The following is a 23,419-nucleotide window of genomic DNA, read 5'->3' as shown; positions in this document are numbered from 1 at the left end:
TACATGAATTCATAGTCAATTTTTACCTCATTATTTTAATCTCAATGGGATGATAAGAAAGAACATTGAATTCAAATGTTTAAAATATTATATGTAAGGGTAAAATACTTGAAAGTACAGGTTGCAGCTAATAGACTTTTAGATCATTTTAACATTTCCATGGTATTCCAGATACTTGTATTCATTAGTTGCAGAATCAGAAGTTCAGCTTCACATGTTTGTTTACATTATAAACTCCCCTTTCAAGAATTTTCAATGATATAAATACACCAGCACTGCTGAAGGAAGTCTGCTAAATTTAGACCTTTACATCTTGGCTATGTTATGTATGTGTGGTGTACTGTAATGTGATGTGGTTTGATGTTATGTCCTGTGTTGTGGTATAGCGTGTCGTAATGTTGTGTGTTGAATAAGTATATGTAATGTATGTAATGTATGTATGTATGTATGTATGTATGTAATGTATGTAATGAATGTATGTAATGTTTGAATATATGTATGTATGTAAGTATGTAATGTTTGTATGTTCATAAGAGAAAATTGTTATGTATATATGTAATAATGGATGTGATGTATGTATGTAATAATGGATGTTATGAATGTATGTATTGTAGAGAAGGGAGCGGGAGGGAACGGTGGATGATGGATACCTGCATGTGATGTGGTGTGATGCGGTGTCTGGTGTTGTGGTAAAGCGTGTCGTAGTGTTGTGTGGTAAATATGTATGTATTTAATGTATGTATGTATGTATGTATGTATGTATTTAATGTATGTATGTCTGTATGAAATGTATGTATGCATGAAATGTATGTATGTATGTAAGGTATGTTTCTATGTAATGTATGTATGCATGTATGTTTGTATGTAATGTATGAATGTATATAATGTATGTATGTATGTATTGTATGTATGTATGCATGTAATGTATGCATGAATGTTTGTAAAAAATGTATGTTATGTATGAGTGGTGTAGTGTGATGTGGTGTCTTGTGTTGTGGTGTAGCGTGTCGTAATGTTGTGTGGTAAATATGTATGTATGTAATGTATGTATGTATCTAATGTATGTATGTAATGTATGATCTATGTAAGAAATTTATGTATGTATGTAAGGTATGTATGTATGTAATGTATGTATGAATGTTTAAAATGTATGTATATGAAAGGTATGTATGCATGTAATGAATGTTTGTATGTATGTAATAAATGTATGAATGTAATGCATGTTTGTAAAAAATGTATGTTATATATGTGTGGTGTAGTGTGATGTGATGTCTTGTGTTGTGGTATAGCTTGTTGTAATGTTGTGTGGTAAATATGTATGTAATGTATGTATGTCTATATGTATGTAATGTATGTATGTATGTAATGTACAATGTATGTATGTTCATAAGAGATACATGTTATGTATATATGTAATAATGGATGTGATGCATGTTTGTAATAATGGATGTTATGAATGTATGTATTGTAGGGAAGGCAGGGAGAGGGAATGATGGATGAGAGAGGGGAAGAAGGACCCCATGTCAGTTCTTCTGTCTAATTGTCTGTCAAACTGTCTGTCTCTTTGTATGTATGTATGTAGAGAGATAGAGAAAGAAAATAAGTACATCAGAAATGAAACAAAGAAATGTTCATGGATACTAAGTCTAAATAGCGGTGTGTGCATAAAAATGGCATATCTAGACAAGGCATCCATAAGATATAGAAGAGAAAAGTAAGAAAAACAAGAGAGAAATCTCAAAACAAAGGAGAAATAGATGATAGAGAGGAGGGAGATAGATGAGAGAAAAGAGGAACAAGATAAAAATAAAGCAAGAAATAATGTATGTAAGAGAAGCATGCAATGTATGTATACAATGTCTGTATGTAATGTATGTATGTAATGAATGTAAGGAATGTATGTATCTCATGAATGTTATGTATGTTTGTAAAAAATGTATGTAATGTATGTGTGGTTTAGTGTGATGTGGTGTGATCTGGTGTCTTGTGCTTTGGTATAGCGTGTCGTACTGTTGTGTGGTATGTATATATGCATGTAATGAATCTATGTATGTATGTAATGTATGTATGTATGAAAAGTACATATGTATGAAATATATGTAAGGTATGTTTCTATGTAATGTATGTATATATGTATGTATGTTTGTAATGTATGTATGTAATGTATGATGTATGTATGAAATGTATGTATATATGAAATGTATGTATGTATGTAAGGTATAAATGTATGTAATGTATGTATGAACCTATGATATGTATATATATATTGTATGTATGTAATGTATGTATGTATGTAATGTATGTAATATGTATGAATGTTATGTATGTTTGTAATAAATGTATGTTATGTATGTGTGGTGTACTGTAATGTGATGTGGTTTGATGTTATGTCCTGTGTTGTGGTATAGCGTGTCATAATGTTGTGTGTTGAATAAGTATATGTAATGTATGTAATATATGTATGTATGTATGTATGTATGTAATGTCTGTATGTAATGTGTGAATGTATGTATGTTTGTAAGTATGTAATGTTTGTATGTTCATAAGAGAAAATTGTTATGGATATATGTAATAATGGACGTATGTATGTATGTATGTAATAATGGATGTTATGAATGTATGTAATAAGATAAAATTGTATGTATGTATGTATGTAAGTGTGAATGTCTGTGTTGTATGTATGTAGTCGTGTATGTATGTAATGATGTATGTATGTATGTATAATGTATGTGTATGTGTATGTATGTATGGTATGTATGTAAGGTGTATTGTAATGTATGTATGCATGTGTACTGTATGTAAGTATGAATATATGTATGTATGTATATGTATGTATGTATGTATGTATGTGTATGTATGTATGTATGTATGTATGTAATGTATGTTTCATGAATGTTTGTAAAAAATGTATGTTATGTATGTGATGTAGTGTGATGTGGTGTCTGTGTGTTGTGGTGTATGTATGTGTTATGTGTGTGTGTTGTGTATGTAAAAAATGTATGTATGTTACAGTATGTATGTTGTATGAAAATGTAATGTAATGTATGTATGTATGTATTTAATGTATGTATGTAATGTATGTATGTAATGTATGAATGTATGTATGTATGTAATGTATGTATGTAATGTATGTAATGTATGTTTGTATGTAATGTATGTATGTATGTTCATATATGTTGTGTATGTATGTAATGTATGTATGTATATGTAATGTATGTATGTATGTAACGTATGTATGTATGTATGTATGTATGTATGTGTATGTATGTATGTATGTATGTGATGTAACTGTATGTATGTGTATGTATGTATGTATTTTAATGTATGTATGATGTTGTATGTAGTATGTACACAAATGTATGTTATGTATGTAGTGAGTGGTGTATGTGTGATGTGGTGTATTGTGTTGTGGTGTAGTATGTGTACGTAATGTTGTGTGTATGTAAATTTTTAATTTTAAATGTATGTATGTATAATGTGTATGTATCTATGTATGTATGTAATGTATGTATCTATGTAATGTATGTATGTATCTAATGTATGTATGTAATGTAAGGTATGTATGTATGTAAGGTATGTATGTATGTAATGTATGTATGAATGTTTAAAATGTATGTATATGAAAGGTATGTATGCATGTAATGAATGTTTGTATGTATGTAATAAATGTATGAATGTAATGCATGTTTGTAAAAAATGTATGTTATATATGTGTGGTGTAGTGTGATGTGATGTCTTGTGTTGTGGTATAGCTTGTTGTAATGTTGTGTGGTAAATATGTATGTAATGTATGTATGTCTATATGTATGTAATGTATGTATGTATGTAATGTACAATGTATGTATGTTCATAAGAGATACATGTTATGTATATATGTAATAATGGATGTGATGCATGTTTGTAATAATGGATGTTATGAATGTATGTATTGTAGGGAAGGCAGGGAGAGGGAATGATGGATGAGAGAGGGGAAGAAGGACCCCATGTCAGTTCTTCTGTCTAATTGTCTGTCAAACTGTCTGTCTCTTTGTATGTATGTATGTATGTAAAGAGATAGAGAAAGAAAATAAGTACATCAGAAATGAAACAAAGAAATGTTCATGGATACTAAGTCTAAATAGCGGTGTGTGCATAAAAATGGCATATCTAGACAAGGCATCCATAAGATATAGAAGAGAAAAGTAAGAAAAACAAGAGAGAAATCTCAAAACAAAGGAGAAATAGATGATAGAGAGGAGGGAGATAGATGAGAGAAAAGAGGAACAAGATAAAAATAAAGCAAGAAATAATGTATGTAAGAGAAGCATGCAATGTATGTATACAATGTCTGTATGTAATGTATGTATGTAATGAATGTAAGGAATGTATGTATCTCATGAATGTTATGTATGTTTGTAAAAAATGTATGTAATGTATGTGTGGTTTAGTGTGATGTGGTGTGATCTGGTGTCTTGTGCTTTGGTATAGCGTGTCGTACTGTTGTTTGGTATGTATATATGCATGTAATGAATCTATGTATGTATGTAATGTATGTATGTATGAAAAGTACATATGTATGAAATATATGTAAGGTATGTTTCTATGTAATGTATGTATATATGTATGTATGTTTGTAATGTATGTATGTAATGTATGATGTATGTATGAAATGTATGTATATATGAAATGTATGTATGTATGTAAGGTATAAATGTATGTAATGTATGTATGAACCTATGATATGTATATATATGTAAGGTTGTATGTATGTAATGTATGTATATATGTAATTATGTAATATGTATGAATGTTATGTATGTTTGTAAAAAATGTATGTTATGTATGTGTGGTGTACTGTAATGTGATGTGGTTTGATGTTATGTCCTGTGTTGTGGTATAGCGTGTCGTAATGTTGTGTGTTGAATAAGTATATGTAATGTATGTAATGTATGTATGTATGTAATGTCTGTATGTAATGTATGTAATGTATGTATGTATGTATGTATGTAATATGTATGTAATGTATGTATGTTCTTAAGAGAAAAATGTTATGTATATATGTAATAATGGATGTGATGTATGTATGTAATAATGGATGTTATGAATGTATGTATTGTAGAGAAGGGAGCGGGAGGGAACGGTGGATGATGGATACCTGCATGTGATGTGGTGTGATGCGGTGTCTGGTGTTGTGGTAAAGCGTGTCGTAGTGTTGTGTGGTAAATATGTATGTATTTAATGTATGTATGTATTTAATGTATGTATGTATTTAATGTATGTATGTCTGTATGAAATGTATGTATGCATGAAATGTATGTATGTATGTAAGGTATGTTTCTATGTAATGTATGTATGCATGTATGTTTGTATGTAATGTATGAATGTATATAATGTATGTATGTATGTACTGTATGTATGTATGCATGTAATGTATGCATGAATGTTTGTGAAAAATGTATGTTATGTATGAGTGGTGTAGTGTGATGTGGTGTCTTGTGTTGTGGTGTAGCGTGTCGTAATGTTGTGTGGTAAATATGTATGTATGTAATGTATGTATGTATCTAATGTATGTATGTAATGTAAGATCTATGTAAGAAATTTATGTATGTATGTAAGGTATGTATGTATGTAATGTATGTATGAATGTTTAAAATGTATGTATATGAAAGGTATGTATGTATGTAATGTATGTTTGTATGTATGTAATTAATGTATGAATGTAATGCATGTTTGTAAAAAATGTATGTTATATATGTGTGGTGTAGTGTGATGTGATGTCTTGTGTTGTGGTATAGCTTGTCGTAATGTTGTGTGGTAAATATGTATGTAATGTATGTATGTATATATGTATGTAATGTATGTATGTATGTAATGTACAATGTATGTATGTTCATAAGAGATACATGTTATGTATATATGTAATAATGGATGTGATGCATGTTTGTAATAATGGATGTTATGAATGTATGTATTGTAGGGAAGGCAGCGAGAGGGAATGATGGATGAGAGAGGGGAAGAAGGACCCCATGTCAGTTCTTCTGTCTAATTGTCTGTCAAACTGTCTGTCTCTTTGTATGTATGTATGTAGAGAGATAGAGAAAGAAAATAAGTACATCAGAAATGAAACAAAGAAATGTTCATGGATACTAAGTCTAAATAGCGGTGTGTGCATAAAAATGGCATATCTAGACAAGGCATCCATAAGATATAGAAGAGAAAAGTAAGAAAAACAAGAGAGAAATCTCAAAACAAAGGAGAAATAGATGATAGAGAGGAGGGAGATAGATGAGAGAAAAGAGGAACAAGATAAAAATAAAGCAAGAAATAATGTATGTAAGAGAAGCATGCAATGTATGTATACAATGTCTGTATGTAATGTATGTATGTAATGAATGTAAGGAATGTATGTATCTCATGAATGTTATGTATGTTTGTAAAAAATGTATGTAATGTATGTGTGGTTTAGTGTGATGTGGTGTGATCTGGTGTCTTGTGCTTTGGTATAGCGTGTCGTACTGTTGTTTGGTATGTATATATGCATGTAATGAATCTATGTATGTATGTAATGTATGTATGTAATGTATGTATGTATGAAGAGTACATATGTATGAAATGTATGTATGCATGTAAGGTATGCTTCTGTGTAATGTATGTATATATGTATGTATGTTTGTAATGTATGTATGTAATGTATGATGTATGTATGAAATGTATGTATATATGAAATGTATGTATGTATGTAAGGTATAAATGTATGTAATGTATGTATGAACCTATGATATGTATATATATGTAAGGTTGTATGTATGTAATGTATGTATGTATGTAATTATGTAATATGTATGAATGTTATGTATGTTTGTAAAAAATGTATGTTATGTATGTGTGGTGTACTGTAATGTGATGTGGTTTGATGTTATGTCCTGTGTTGTGGTATAGCGTGTCGTAATGTTGTGTGTTGAATAAGTATATGTAATGTATGTAATGTATGTATGTATGTATGTAATGTATGTATGTAATGTGTGAATGTATGTATGTATGTAAGTATGTAATGTTTGTATGTTCATAAGAGAAAATTGTTATGTATATATGTAATAATGGATGTGATGTATGTATGTAATAATGGATGTTATGAATGTATGTATTGTAGAGAAGGGAGCGGGAGGGAACGGTGGATGATGGATACCTGCATGTGATGTGGTGTGATGCGGTGTCTGGTGTTGTGGTAAAGCGTGTCGTAGTGTTGTGTGGTAAATATGTATGTATTTAATGTATGTATGTATGTATGTATGTATTTAATGTATGTATGTCTGTATGAAATGTATGTATGCATGAAATGTATGTATGTATGTAAGGTATGTTTCTATGTAATGTATGTATGCATGTATGTTTGTATGTAATGTATGAATGTATATAATGTATGTATGTATGTATTGTATGTATGTATGCATGTAATGTATGCATGAATGTTTGTGAAAAATGTATGTTATGTATGAGTGGTGTAGTGTGATGTGGTGTCTTGTGTTGTGGTGTAGCGTGTCGTAATGTTGTGTGGTAAATATGTATGTATGTAATGTATGTATGTATCTAATGTATGTATGTAATGTAAGATCTATGTAAGAAATTTATGTATGTATGTAAGGTATGTATGTATGTAATGTATGTAATGTATGTATGAATGTTTAAAATGTATGTATATGAAAGGTATGTATGCATGTAATGAATGTTTGTATGTATGTAATAAATGTATGAATGTAATGCATGTTTGTAAAAAATGTATGTTATATATGTGTGGTGTAGTGTGATGTGATGTCTTGTGTTGTGGTATAGCTTGTTGTAATGTTGTGTGGTAAATATGTATGTAATGTATGTATGTATATATGTATGTAATGTATGTATGTATGTAATGTATGTATGTTCATAAGAGATACATGTTATATATATATGTAATAATGGATGTGATGCATGTTTGTAATAATGGATGTTATGAATGTATGTATTGTAGGGAAGGCAGCGAGAGGGAATGATGGATGAGAGAGGGGAAGAAGGACCCCATGTCAGTTCTTCTGTCTAATTGTCTGTCAAACTGTCTGTCTCTTTGTATGTATGTATGTAGAGAGATAGAGAAAGAAAATAAGTACATCAGAAATGAAACAAAGAAATGTTCATGGATACTAAGTCTAAATAGCGGTGTGTGCATAAAAATGGCATATCTAGACAAGGCATCCATAAGATATAGAAGAGAAAAGTAAGAAAAACAAGAGAGAAATCTCAAAACAAAGGAAAAATAGATGATAGAGAGGAGGGAGATAGATGAGAGAAAAGAGGAACAAGATAAAAATAAAGCAAGAAATAATGTATGTAAGAGAAGCATGCAATGTATGTATACAATGTCTGTATGTAATGTATGTATGTAATGAATGTAAGGAATGTATGTATCTCATGAATGTTATGTATGTTTGTAAAAAATGTATGTAATGTATGTGTGGTTTAGTGTGATGTGGTGTGATCTGGTGTCTTGTGCTTTGGTATAGCGTGTCGTACTGTTGTGTGGTATGTATATATGCATGTAATGAATCTATGTAATGTATGTATGTATGAAAAGTACATATGTATGAAATGTATGTATGCATGTAATGTATGTATATATGTATGTATGTATGAAATGTATGAAATGTATGTATGTAATGTATGATGTATGTATGAAATGTATGTATATATGAAATGTATGTATGTATGTAAGGTATAAATGTATGTAATGTATGTATGAACCTATGATATGTATATATATGTAAGGTTGTATGTATGTAATGTATGTATGTATGTAATTATGTAATATGTATGTAATGTATGTATGTTCGTAAAAAATGTATGTTATGTATGTGTGGTGTAATGTAATGTGATGTGGTTGTGATGTGTGTGTGTGTCCTGTGTTGTGGTATAGCTGTCTAATGTTGTGTGTTGAATGTTGTGGTTTGTATGTTATGTAATGTAGCGTGTAATGTTGTGTGTATGTAAATATGTATGTATGTAATGTGTGAATGTATGTATGTATGTATGTATAATGTAAAGTATGTATGTTCATCAGAGATGCATGTTATGTATGTATGTAATAATGGATGTTATGTATGTATGTAATAATGGATGTTATGAATGCATGCATTGTACGGAGGGGAGCTCCACAGGCACCACATCAGGGACAGCAAGCTCCTCATCTGGCTGCACAGGCTCCTCATCTGAGGGATAGCTTGTTGTAATGTTGTATAGTAAATATGTACCTCATAAGAGATACATGTTATGTATATATGTAATAATGGATGTGATGCATGTTTGTAATAATGGATCTTATGAATGAAAATGTATGTATTGTAGGGAAGGCAGGGAGAGGGAATGATGGATGAGAGAGGGGAAGAAGGACCCCATGTCAGTTCTTCTGTCTACTGTGGCCAACGGTGGATGATGGATACATGCATGTGATGTGGTGTGATGCTCCTGGTGTTGTGGTAAAGCATCGGGCTCAACAAGTACCACACCAGTGTGGTAAATATGTATGTATGTAATGTATGTATGTATCCACATTTAATGGTGTCCACACCAGGGATGGTGGGCTCCTCATCTGGCTTCACAGGCACCACACCAGGGAAGGCTGGCTCCTCATCTGGCTTCACAGGCTCACACAGGCACCACACCAGGGACGGCAAGCTCCTCATCTGGACTCCACAGGCTCCACACCAGGGATGATGGGCTCCACATCTGGCTCCCACATCTGAGGGACAGGCTCCACAGGCTCCACACCAGGGATGGCTGGCTCCTCATCTGGCTCCACAGGCACCACATTAGGGATGGCATGGGCTCCTCATCTGGCTCCACAGGCTCCACATCAGGGACGGCGGGCTCCTCATCTGGCTCCACAGAAGGCTCCACACCAGGGACGGCTGGCTCCTCATCTGACTCCACAAGCTCCACATCAGGGATGGTGGGCTCCTCATCTGGCTCCACAGGCACCACACAAGGGAAGGCGGGCTCCACAGGCACCACACCAGGGAAGGCTGGCTCCTCATCTGGCTTCACAGGCTCCACATCAGGGACGGTAGGCTCCACACCAGGGACGGTAGGCTCCACATCAGGGATGATTGGCTCCTCATCTGACTCCACAGGCACCACACCAGGGATGATGGGCTCCACATCTGACTCCACAGGCTCCACATCAGGAATGACAGGCTCCTCATCTGGCTCCATACCAGGGATGGCAGGCTCCTCATCTGGCTCCACAGGCTCCACATTAGGGATGGCAGGCTCCTCATCTGGCTCCACAGGCTCCACATCAGGGATGGCAGGCTCCTCATCTGGCTCCACAGGCACCACATCAGGGATGACGGGCTCCTCATCTGACTCCACAGGCACCACACCAGGGACGGCTGGCTCATCATCTGACTCCACAGGCACCACACCAGGGATGGCAGGCTCCTCATCTGGCTCCACAGGCTCCACATCAGGGATGACGGGCTCCTCATCTGACTCCACAGGCTCCACATCAGGGATGACAGGCTCCACATCTGACTCCACAGGCTCCACATCAGGGATGGCAGGCTCCTCATCTGGCTCCACAGGCACCACATCAGGGATCACGGGCACCTCATCTGACTCCACAGGCTCCACATCAGGAATGACTGGCTCCTCATCTGGCTCCATACCAGGGATGGCAGGCTCCTCATCTGGCTCCACAGGCACCACATCAGGGATGATGGGCTCCTCATCTGACTCCACAGGCACCACATCAGGGATGGCAGGCTCCTCATCTGACTCCACAGGCACCACAACATGGACGGCAGGCTCCTCATCTGGCTCCACAGGCTCCACACCAGGGACAGTAGGCTCCACACCAGGGCTCCTCATCTGGCTCCACAGGCACCACTCCAGGGATGGCGGGCTCCTCATCTGGCTCAACAGGCACCACTCCAGGGACGGCGGGCTCCTCATCTGGCTCCACACCAGGGATGGCAGGCTCCTCATCTGGCTCCACAGGCTCCACATCAGGGATGACGGGCTCCACATCTGACTCCACAGGCTCCACATCTGACTCCACAGGCTCCACATCAGGAATGACAGGCTCCTCATCTGGCTCCACACCAGGGACGGCAGGGTCGTCTTCTGGCTCCACAGGGATGAAGGGCTCCTCATCTGACTCCACAGGCTCCACATCAGGGATGGCAGGCTCCTCATCTGACTCCCCAGGCACCACAACATGGACAGCGGGCTCCTCATCTGGCTCCACAGGCTCCACACCAGGGACAGTAAGCTCCACACCAGGGATGGCGGGCTCCTCATCTGGCTCCACAGGCTCCACAACAGAGACCACAGGCTCCTCATCTGACTCCACAGGCTCCACAACAGGGATGGCAGGCTCCTCATCTGACTCCACAGGCACCACAACAGGGACGGCGGCTCCTCATCCACAGGCTCCACACCAGGGACGGCAGCCTCCACACCAGGGACAGTAGGCTCCACACCAGGGATGGCTGGCTCCTCATCTGGCTCCACAGGCACCACTCCAGGGACGGCGGGCTCCTCATCTGGCTCCACAGGCTCCACACCAGGGACAGTAGGCTCCACACCAGGGATGGCGGGCTCCTCATCTGGCTCCACAGGCACCACTCCAGGGACGGTGGGCTCCTCATCTGGCTCCACAGGCTCCACACCAGGGACGGCTGGCTCCACAGGCTCCACACCAGGGAAAGTAGGCACTGCAGCCAGCTCCACATCCTGTAAATGAAACGATGCTATTTTGAACTCTGTCTATAATAATATAAAAACAAATTTACATGTATTGAGATTTTATTCATTAAACACTTTTAAGGTGCAAAGACACAGATTTGAGTTAATATTTTCTGAAGAATTCTAAATATTAGTCGTTATATTATACAGAAAATTTTAGAAAATATTAGGGATTGCACTTTCTAACCGGTTAATCGATTAATCGGTCGGAATGATGCTAATCGGTTAGAAAATTCGTAATCGGTTAGTCAGAAAAAATAAAATTTATGTAAATTTGAGCGCAGTTTCCTTAAAATCCCTTATTTTTTTTTTTAGAAAGGAAAGCGCTGCATACATATTTTTTGGCGTTTTTACACATCTTATAATTAAGAATATTTGGATGAAATTATAGGTCTCCTTGATTGAGATGACAGGATAATTGTTCAATTGGTAAAGAGTTAATTACTGTTTTTATAACTTCATGCCATTACTCAGATCGTCAAGTTGTTTTTTTTAATGATATTAAAAACATCACCGTTAAGCACTTTCAATTATAGAATGTATTTATTTTGCCGTTATCTATTAAATTATATTATCATAAGGGCGTTGTAATTGTAAATTAAAAGAAAGTTCAGACATTGACTGCCGTATATACTGGCCTATAAGTCGGTCCGCCTATAAGTCGGTTGTAGTTAATAAGCTTATATTTTAGTTGGACTGACCTTATATAAAACCATTCTTTTTATAACGCGCCTATAAGTCGGACACATCGTTTTGAACCAGATTTTGACTCCCAAAAAACCGACTTATAGGCGAGTATATACGGTACATGTAGTTCTGATTATGGTGACAACGCAGAATTAACTTCTTGAATTCTACGTTGGAAAATTATTCCTGTCTGATTTCTCAAGCAAGATTCATGGTTAACTTAATTTTTAATTGTCTATTGAAATTGAAATAAAATAATCTCTTATGGACATAAAATTTCCTGATCAAAATAATAAACAGAATGTAACTTAATTCTTATATCTTTTTAGCCTTTTTGTTTATATGAAAAGAAAATGTCAGAATGTATAAATTATCTTGATACGACTAACCGGTTAATCGGTCGGAACGTTTTGCGGTTAACCGATAAGCAATTCTGAAATTGACTGCCATCCCTAGAAAATATTAACTTAAAATATCATTTCACAAAAAAATTTCATGAATACCGTATAACAGGTATTTTCTGCAGTTGTCCAAATTTTGCGGAATTTTGCGGATGGAACAAATCCACAAAAATTAAAATCGCAAAATATTTTAATATGATTCCAGGTATTTTATACATGCAAGTATAATAAGTGGTGCGTCTGCACACTCATGCATAAACGTGTCTTCATTAGAGAGAAAATTCGGCCGACATTGAAACTACGATAGCAGTTGGGCAGTTTTTCTTTCGATCTTATTTTCCACTTTTTAATCCTGTGAATTGTCTTGACACTGATTAAAATAATGCTTGTGTTTACAATATGGCTTGATTGTCTCGTGAATTTTATTCAAATCAGACGACTGACAGTATTAGTTACGCCTCAATGAATATGACGTGATTTTGGGGTTGGTTGATTATGCCAAGCTTTTTTGATAGCTTTAATTTTAAGTGCAAGGTATTTTAGATAATGGCTTGGAGACATTAATTATCATTAATTATTTAAATTATTTTTATTTTGGACTGTGATCTTAATCGGTTTAATTTTAATAGCGGTTACACCGATTGCACCTTTAAATAATGTGCCTAGATGATTTTACATAACTTAATAATAGCAGCGTTGTAAAAAATCTCAGAGTTTGATGATCCTATACTGTACCCCGTAAATAATTTTTTGCGGTAAAGTCCAACCCCAGAAATTGAAAACGCAAAAATAAATTTGCTACCTTTCAGGGGTTAGATCACAAAAATTTCCAACCGCAGAAAACACCTGTTATACGGTATTTTTCATTTGTAACTAATTGAAACTTAGTATTTCTTGATGGTTTTGATTGACACATCCTTGCACTTTCACAAATTATAATTTTTATTCTTAATACTTTAGAAAAGTGGCAATTTTGTTGTATACTTTAATGAATAATATTAAAACTATAATACAGAGAATTCAGTGTAGAAATGTTCAAAAGTAAGAGACCCTTCACCAATATTGTCATTCTATGCTCTGAGTGCTCTGTACACAGTCTAACAAATTGAATACTGTAAATCACTTTTTATTTGCGAGAACTTTATTTTCGCGCAATTACGCGAGACAGTGTGCTCGCGAAAATTTAATTCTCACGTATAATAGTATTCCTTAAAATATATAAAGCAATAACCACATTTCGCGAAAATTATGTCTCGCTTATCAAGAGTCAATGACTTTATTGCAAAAATAAGGTGTCGCGAAAAATTAGTGATCTACAGTACACCTGTGAAACGTAAACTTTTTTTGTACACAAGGCACGAGCTGTGTTACTGTTTACCTCCGTCTCCTCTCTCAGTAGCCGCAGCTCCTCCTCGGCCGCCCGCACGCTCTCATGTACCAAACGAAGCCTCTCCTCATCCCTACAATTTACAAGTCCAGGATCAAACTCTGTCATTGTTTTATTTCTCTTGTTGCTTGTGGGCAAATTTGAAATAAGGCAATTTGATTAAAAAAAGTTTCGCTGTGTATTTCTGTATACAGAGAAATTTTTGCCCCGTTCACCTATTCCTCACATATTGGTAAACATGTTTTAAAAATTATAAACAGTTTCAAAAGTGGAAGGGAAAAAAATGGATTACTCTACATTTCATATTTTAAGTTAAACATTTGAGCCAGATTTGAAAGGAGTTAAAGACAGCTAGATGGATGGATATGAACACCATAACATGATAACTGCCCAGTTCTCACACAGTTATATCATTTCTTGTATAAAGACAGGCATAGAATTATATGTACCTGATACTCATCTTAATTAACACAATTATGCTGAATTTCTATCAACTTTATTAAACCATTAACCTGGTCATTTCTTTGCTAAGAAACCTTGACTGGTACAATTAAACACACTAGAAGCATCTTCCATGCATGTCTTATCAATATAGGGCATGGAAGTACTTAATAAAAAGAAAACTGCTTCAATAAATTGAACCTTAACCTGGGATGCCGATGTTGACTATGACGCCAGAGGGTATCTCTTAAGCTCCCCCAACTTTGTTGAAGTGAGCTAAAAATTGATTATTGCTTCATATCTAAGTCATAAGTTATGAGCCGGTTATGATAAGAGTTAACAGAGAGACAGACAGATGGACATGAACACCATAACATTATCTGTCCAGTCTTAAGACATAATATTATTTCCTGTCTAAAGACAAAGGTACCTGACACTCGTCTATCTGCTAAAAATCATCAGACACAATTACACTGAATTTCAATGAACTTTCAAAATATCAATTTCTAAATCATATGTATATATTTAAGGAATTACTGTTTAGTTATTAGTATACTAGTATGCCAGAGCATCAACGATAGTGGGAAACATGAGATGGTGGGAAATACTAGTATGCCAGAGCATCAACGATAGTGGGAAACATGAGATGAGCCTGTTACCATGGTTACGCAGAAATTATCCCAAGTTTCACACTGTCGTTGACATCCTTGGCATTCTATACTAACTATATAGACAGTGAATCATAATATTTCCATTTTATTATGAAATCAAATTGTAGATTTATAGATTTTAAAATTTAGACAATTTTAGATTTAAATTTCTCCCATGTAAATTTCAATTAGTTCTTGTCCACTAGTGTCAAACAGAAAGACAGCCGCATGAGATTTACATGCATATGTGGCCTCCTTAGCGTCAGACACAAACACAGATGCGCACAGGATTTACGTGTGTATTAGGCCTCCTTAGCTCCTTACCAATCGATTTGCCTAATTTATATTACAGTAGAATTATCAAGAAATCAACTCTATTAACTAGGAGTTATCAAAGAGAAAACGAATAGAAATGGAAATATTCACAAATTGACAGCTAATTGAACACCAAACCTTTTTTCAAAAACATATCTCTTTAAAAGAAATTAAAAATCCAGTTTTCATTCAATCAACATGTGAACCTAATATTACAAAGCTTTTACTTACAGTCGTCCCTCTTCCATCAGTTCCTCAAAAAGCTGGTCCTCCTCAGAAGGGCTCCTCCTCCTCGAAGGAATACTGAAAAACAGATAACAGTACAACCTCATTATCTCACACACCAATATCTCAGATACAATGGATATGTCAAGGTGATGGAAGCTCCTCCTCCTTGCCCTATTCTATATAACAGTTTAACCTGGATTATCACACACCAATATTCAGATACATGGACCTATGTCAAGGTGATAAGGTTTGAATCAATTGAATAAGTATTTAAACGTTTGTTGGCTCAGGTGAGCTAAAAAGAGAGAGAGAGAGAGTGGGTTCCTTAAATCTAGATTAGAAAATAATACTGGTAAATGTGTGATTTGAAATCATTTATGATTTCAGGTAAAATGACTTTTAAACATAAAGTAGTACCGAAAATCTGGAAATTTGATAAATTTTATCATTATGGGACACACCAATATCTCAGTACAAAAAGTCTGTTCATTAATATTTTACAATATGTACTTCAAAATTTTGTGAATTGTCATCAGCTGTAAAATTAAAAAGCTCCTACATTTTCATGTCAGTTTATAAGTTATGCATGTACAATGCTAAATTCATGGATTTGTTGTTAGATAGAACAAATAGCAGGTTCTTTTTAACAGAGAAAGAATCCTAATAGAAGCATACTGCCTGCCATAACAATCCTAATAGAAGATTACTGCCTGTCATAACCATCAGACACATTTAAGGAAATACTGATAATTTCTCATGCGTTACCAGGGGTTTTGAACAGATATCAAATTATGAAAATTTTTGCATAACATTCAAAGAGAAATGAGAACCAGAAGTCTCTGTCGAGACTGTAGCTCTACTGGTTTATACTTAAAACAAAGGAAGAGAAAAGTAGCAGTTGGGACTTGAAACTTTAAAACAGCAATAAATAGAAAAATGATCCTTGCCACTCATCAAAATAAAAACCGATGCACAGAATTATGTATCTTAGTATAGTCTACTTGTGTGCCAAATTATATTGTAATCGGACCAAAACTGTAGGAGAAGCATTTTAAAAGAATTTCTCAGAAACTTCTATTTTTAGTTACCATGGCAACACCGTTCATTGAAATCAAAAATCGATGCACAGAATTATGTATCTTAGTGTAGTCAACTTGTGTGCCAAGTTATATTGAAATCGAATTAAAACTGTAGGAGGAGTAACATTTCGAAAGAATTTCACCGAAATTTCTATTTTTAGTAGCCAAGGCAACATCGTTCATCGAAATCAAAAACTAATGCATAGAATTATGTATCTTAGTGTAGTCAACTTGTGTGCCAAGTTATATTGAAAACTGTAGGAGGAGTAGCATTTCGAAAGGAATTTCACAGAAATCTCTATTTTAGTAGCCAAGGCAACACCGTTCATCGAAATCAAAAACCGATGCATAGAATTATGTATCTTAGTGTAAAAATCTACTTGTGTGCCAAATTTTATTGAAATCGGACCAAAACTGTAGGAGTAGCATTTGGAAGCATTTCACAGAAATTTTTATTTTTAGTAACCACGGCAACACCATTCATCGAAATCAAAAACTGATGCAAAGAATTATGTATCTTAGTATAGTCTACTTGTGTGCCAAATTATATTGAAATCGGACCAAAACTGTAGGAGGAGTAGCATTTTGAAAGAATTTCACAGAAATTTCTATTTTTAGTAACCACGGCAACACCATTCATCGAAATCAAAAACCAATGCACAGAATTATGTATCTTAGTGTAGTCTACTTGTGTGCCAAGTTATATTGAAATCGGACCAAAACTGTAGTAGGAGTAGCATTTTGAAAAATTGTTTACAGACAGACAGACGAACAGACAGACGGACGGACGACGGACACATTACTATCGCATAAGCTCTTCTGGTCTCTGACCAGTAGAGCTAAAAAAATTACAAACATAAATTCCAGATTTTTTTCCATTAAAATTTATTTAAAGAAGTGTACAGATCCATGAGGGGTGATCAAAAAGTTTGTTAACTTATTGAATAACCTTCATATAAGAAACAATATTTGGTTTCATTGTTGATTATATTTTAATTTAGATACATGAGATAATTTAGATAAGTCCTCTCTGATTTTAAAGCACATCTGCCACCTTACTGCTCATGCGTGAATCAAGTGATATAGGTGGTCACGTGAAAGGTGCTCCGTAGCGTTTTGTCACAAAAGCTGAATGATTTTTCATAGATTTATATTTCTTACCATGCAAGTTAATTTTTATAACAAGAACAGTTTACAGTATTTGTCACAATTCATGGACAAATCTCAGCAACAGAATGGGTGAATAAGAATCTAAGACTTTTTCCTAAATTGAGTGTGGCGACCATCAAAACCCAAATTCACTATATCGAGAGAGTGTTGTTAATATTTTTTAAGGTGAATGCATGAAAGTATGGGGGCCTCTTTTTTATCATATCTATATATAATAAGTTAAAAATTTTAAATAAACAATATCTTAGGTACATCTAATAATTATACTGTTGTTACTCATAGGATATTGAACTTTTTTAAAAGTGTAAATTGGAGGTCTTTCATAACAAATTGCTTAATTAAAAACACATCTTTTTCTTAATCTGCTTTTGCTGGGCAACAGAACATATATCATTTTTAACCATATCACTTCCTTTAATAAAAAGATCAATCCAATCATTGATTAAATTTCTAGAATTAGTCTTATGTCTAAATTAACTGTGTATTAATTTTTATACGCAACTGAAAAGGATTTTTTAAGATATACCATAAAATTTACAGCTATTCATTGAACGAATACGACTGACACAATCATTTTTTTGTAAAAAGTAATTGACGTTACTTTCACCTTGTGACTTCACAACTGAGGAGCAAGAATGATTTGAAGATAACTGGTACAGTATTCAATATCAAAGTCCATAAAACAAAAAATAGGAGCAGAGCAATCACGGACCTCCGAAACATCAGAGGTAGGATCAGGTGCCATGGAGGAGTGAGCATCCCCTGCCGACCGGTCACACCTGCCATGTGCTCCTTGTTGTGATTGGGAAATAATGGGAAAAATCCATTGTCAATTCAGTGTATAAATAATGGACTAACAATTGGTATGAAAAACTTCAGTCAGCATTTGACTTAATGATAAATTGTATTTGTTGACAAGGTCATTGTATCGACCATAGAACTTACAAAAGATGACTGTAAAATGAGTCTGATGATATTTTTGTTTAATAAATTAGCTTGTCAATAATTTACCTTGTTTAAGAAATTGTTCATACATAGAGCATGCTCTTCATATCGAATAAACTGAGATATCGGGGCTTGACATTATTTAGGCACGTCCGACCAACTGTGACAAGTAAAAGTTAGGTCTGGTCTAGTTTCAGAATATCACCTCAAGGTAGCCCGACTGGTCATGTAAAAATATCCCTAAGTACATTTCTGAACAGATGATTTTGTTTGTCTTATCAATTGTGTTAAAATCAGGTTTCACTTTCATGTTTGGATCCCGATAAAAATTATTCACGATTTAAAATATTCCTTAAAAGGAAAATGAAAGAAAACTCTACTTTTTACTGCATAAAAATAGTTTTTACTGATTTTGTTTTTTATCAATCGTGTAATTTTACATATAATTATCGATCGTTATCATGATTCTTACCCAATATTTTCGCTAAAAAGACTTAATCTACTTAATATAGGAGTTATCCTTCCTGCTAGGTCATGTTTACGGCATCTGTGGTGTATGATTTCAGGTCTTATATTTTGAATTCGATATGAATTAATTTAGAATTTAAATTTTTCTTCATGAAAGAAATAAATTAATTACTTTAAAACACGAGGCCCAGGAGCCACATTGCTCAAAGAAAAAGCATGAATCAGTCAAGATCAGAATTAAAAAAATTTACTGGGGGGGGGGGGGTTCAATTCTAATACTTCTTGAGAATGCCCATTATTGCCCCACCCTATCCCTCGGGTCATTATTTGAACAAACTTAAATCTCAAATACATGCACTTCCTGAGGATGCTTCCATATAAATATCACTTTGACTAATCATGGCTTTGCAGTACTTAAGAAGATTTTTAAAGATTTTTTTCTATATATTCCTATGTAAAACTTTGATTGGCCATTGTGGCCCCACCCTACCCCGGGGGTCATGATTTAAACAAATTTGAATGTAAACTACCTGCGGATGATTCATCTTTCCTGTCCCTAAGGATCTTTCAGAGAAAATTAAGATTTTTTTCCTATATATCCTTATGTATAAAACTCTGAACTGCCAGTGTGGCCCCACCCTACCCCAGGGTGTCTGAAGATTTGAACAAACATGAATGTACACAACCTAAGGATGATCCACATGAGTTTCATCTTTCCTGTCTAAATGGATCTTAAGAAGAAGATTTTCAAAGATTTTACATATATATTTAAATGTAAATCTTTGGTCGGCCATTGTGACCCCAACCTACCCACGGGGGGTGAGAATTTGAAGAAACTTGAATCTACACTATCTGAGGATGATTCAACATGAGTTTCATCTTTCCTGTCTCAATGGTTCTTGAGAAGAAGATTTTTAAATATTTTTCCTATATATTAGTATGTAAAACTTTGATAGGCAATTAATGTGGCCCCACCCTTTCCCCTAGGGGTCATAATTTGAACAAACTTAAATCTACACTACTTGAGGATGCTTCCACATGAGTTTCATCTTCTCTAGTCCAGTGGTTTTAGAGAAGAAGAAAATTCTTAAAAATGCCATTAATTAATTTTTCACTAATTCATAATTATTTTCCCTTGAAAGAGGGAGTGGCCCTTCATTTGAAGTAACTTGAATCCCCTTTTCCCAAGGATACCTTGTAGCAAGTTTGGTGGAAATTGGTCCAGCAGTTTATGAGAAGAAGATGAAAATGTGAAAAGTTTACAACAACAATGACAAACAACGATGACAACAACGAGAGACAATTAACAGAAAAATTTTGATACGAAAAGCTCACTTGAGCCTACGACTTTGTACGTATGTTGCATATGACCTGAAATTTAGTTTAGGCACTCATTAGACACAAATTATCTCTTTAGTTAGCTTGTAGACCTAGTATAAAATTAAGTTTAACTTTCTAATTAAAAAAGTGACCACCACTTTTGTTTACATTAATTTCTGCAGTCAATTTATTCTAAGAAAAATATTTTTGTTACTTCAATGAACTACAATGAAGTAAAAATATGACTTACCCAAGTGCATCCCTCCACATGAGGTCGATCAGGATCGTCCTATCCAGGTCATCCATGGAAGTGTCAGCCTCCATCAGCTCTGAAGAACAGCTGAAAGGAGAGTAAGAAAATTTATATAGAATGAACAGCTGAACGGGGAGTAAGAATGGAGAAATGAATGAATATTAAGTACAATAATTATGGTCCTAAAATTCATGTTCAACTTATGGCTTGAGGTCATATTTCATTGCTACCTTTTTTGAGGTCTTTTCCCTTTTTCATCACAGTAGGTTTACATTGTATAAAATGAAGATAACTAAATTTCAATTATTACCTGGTCTGTTATGACTGAATGCCTAAATATGACACCTGGCACAGCTAACCTGATATACAGAACAGCACTGTTGATCATTCACCATTTATAAGAGAGAGAGAGTTACACTGCGGAACTTCACTATTTTCGTGGGGGTTTATTTTCATTGTTTTTGAGACCCACAAATTCATGCCCACCACAAAATGTAAAATAAATTTTCATATATGCAAAACTATACTGAAAAGTTCTTCATCCACAAGATCAAATCCCCCATAAACCAAATTTTTTTCCATGAACTACAAAATTTGGCCCCACAAAAATATGTGATTTTTCAGTATCTTATCTCGACAATGATATATCTCATAAAGGGTACAATGATATATCTTGTAAAGGGTAAACTGATCACGAGTCAGGTGTCAATTTATATTCACCAACAATTAATTGACAACAGGGTACATTACAAGCATGAACTTAACAAGCAAATTCAAGGAATTGTGGTCCCACCGCTTTCGGTGTCTTTGTGGGTGAGATGTCATTTTTTATGACATATTGTGTGTAATATGAACACCTTATCATATGTCATCTAGTAATTAGAAATCATCACTGAACTCCAAGGTCAAGGGGACGTCTAAGTTCTTGGTATCTAACGAAAAGTATTTTCATAAGGATTACATATGTAAAGTATGAAAGCCCCAGCCCTTACCGTTCAAAAGTAATTGTCATGGTTAAAGTTTTTTTATAAGTACAGAAATCTCAAAGGTCAAAAAGTCAAAGTTGTTGGTATCCAATGAAAGATCTTTCAACAAAAAGTACGGATAAGAAGTTTAAAAGTCCCATGTTCAAAAGATATGGCAAAGGTAAAAGTTTTTGAAAAGTAGGTTGAATTCCAAGGTCAAGGTCAAAAGGTCAAAGTTGTTAATATCCAATAAAAGGTCTTGTCACAAAGAATATACATGTACATGTGTAATATGAAAGTCCTAATATCTACCATTTAGAAGTTATAGCCAAAGTAAAAGTTTGGAATTTTTGTGTAAAAATGGGTCAAACTCAAAGGTCAAATCAAATTTGGTGTTACCCAAAGAAATGTCTTATCACAAGGAATACTCATGTGAAATATGAAAGTCATAGTTCCACTAAATCAAAAGTTATGGGCAAGGTTAAAGTTTTTGTGACAGACTGACAGATGGAAGGACAGACAGACTGATGGACAGGGGAATGAGATTTAATGTTCCCTTACTTTCGCAAAAGCCGGGGACAAAAATGTATCCAAATGTTTACTTTGTTGTCTTCGAAAAGAAGTTTTTTAAACATTTGTCTTAATAATTTGTCTGACATATAATATATATTCCTATGTAAAACTTTGATCACAAACCATTCCCAGAAGGGTCATGATTTCAACAAACTTGAATCTACACAACCTTAGATTAGTTGTTCTAAAGTAGAATTTTAAAGATTTTTCCTATAGATAATCATTGGTATGTAAAATTTTATTTACATGTAGGTCTGATTATTTGAACAAACTAGAATTTACACTACCATAAAATGCTTTTATATAAATATGACCAAATATATTTATTTATTCTTGAGGAGAAGATTTTTAAAGACCCACATATTAAGTTTTTTTTTGTGTATGTTTTGAAAGATGTAATTTTCCACAAAGTTTTTTAATGTCTTCCCTTGGAAAAAGGTTTGACCCTTCATTTGTTCATACAGAAAACATGAATCCCAATGGATACTTAATTGTACCAAGTTTGGTTGAAAATGGCCTAGTATGAGGGTCTTGAGAATTTTAACATGTAAATTAAAAGTTTACAGACAGACAGACGGACAACTGGAGAGATGCCGGACAAAATGTGATCAGAAAAGCTGTCAGGCTCAGACTCTTGTGAGCTTATGTGAAAATAAAAGTAAACTTCTTTTCAAACTTGTTCGTTTTTTTCTTTGGGGGGGGGGGGGGGGGTTGCCACCAATCTCCCCTACAGACACCCCACCCATGGCCCCACCCACTCCAAGATACCCGCAAGAACCTTAT

General features: G+C 34.7%; 1 protein-coding gene across 1 annotated transcript; it reads right to left on the bottom strand.

Moving 5' to 3' along the window:
* Positions 1–9,651: 9,651 nt before the first annotated feature.
* LOC134272361 (zonadhesin-like) lies at positions 9,652–21,185 on the bottom strand (the record flags this gene model as incomplete). The annotated part of the gene is made up of 4 exons (XM_062754609.1): positions 9,652–11,742; positions 14,221–14,302; positions 15,867–15,938; positions 21,096–21,185. Coding segments are annotated over 4 exons (2,335 nt in total), but the record flags the coding sequence as incomplete, so codon positions are not given.
* Between the last annotated feature and the right edge of the window lie 2,234 nt (positions 21,186–23,419).

Source organism: Saccostrea cucullata, unplaced genomic scaffold (genome assembly GCF_032062105.1).
Source record: "Saccostrea cucullata isolate Sc308-1 unplaced genomic scaffold, CSIRO_AGI_Scuc_v1 ctg8410, whole genome shotgun sequence".
NCBI classification, from domain to species: domain Eukaryota; kingdom Metazoa; phylum Mollusca; class Bivalvia; order Ostreida; family Ostreidae; genus Saccostrea; species Saccostrea cuccullata.
This window is presented reverse-complemented; position numbering and strand designations above follow the sequence as displayed.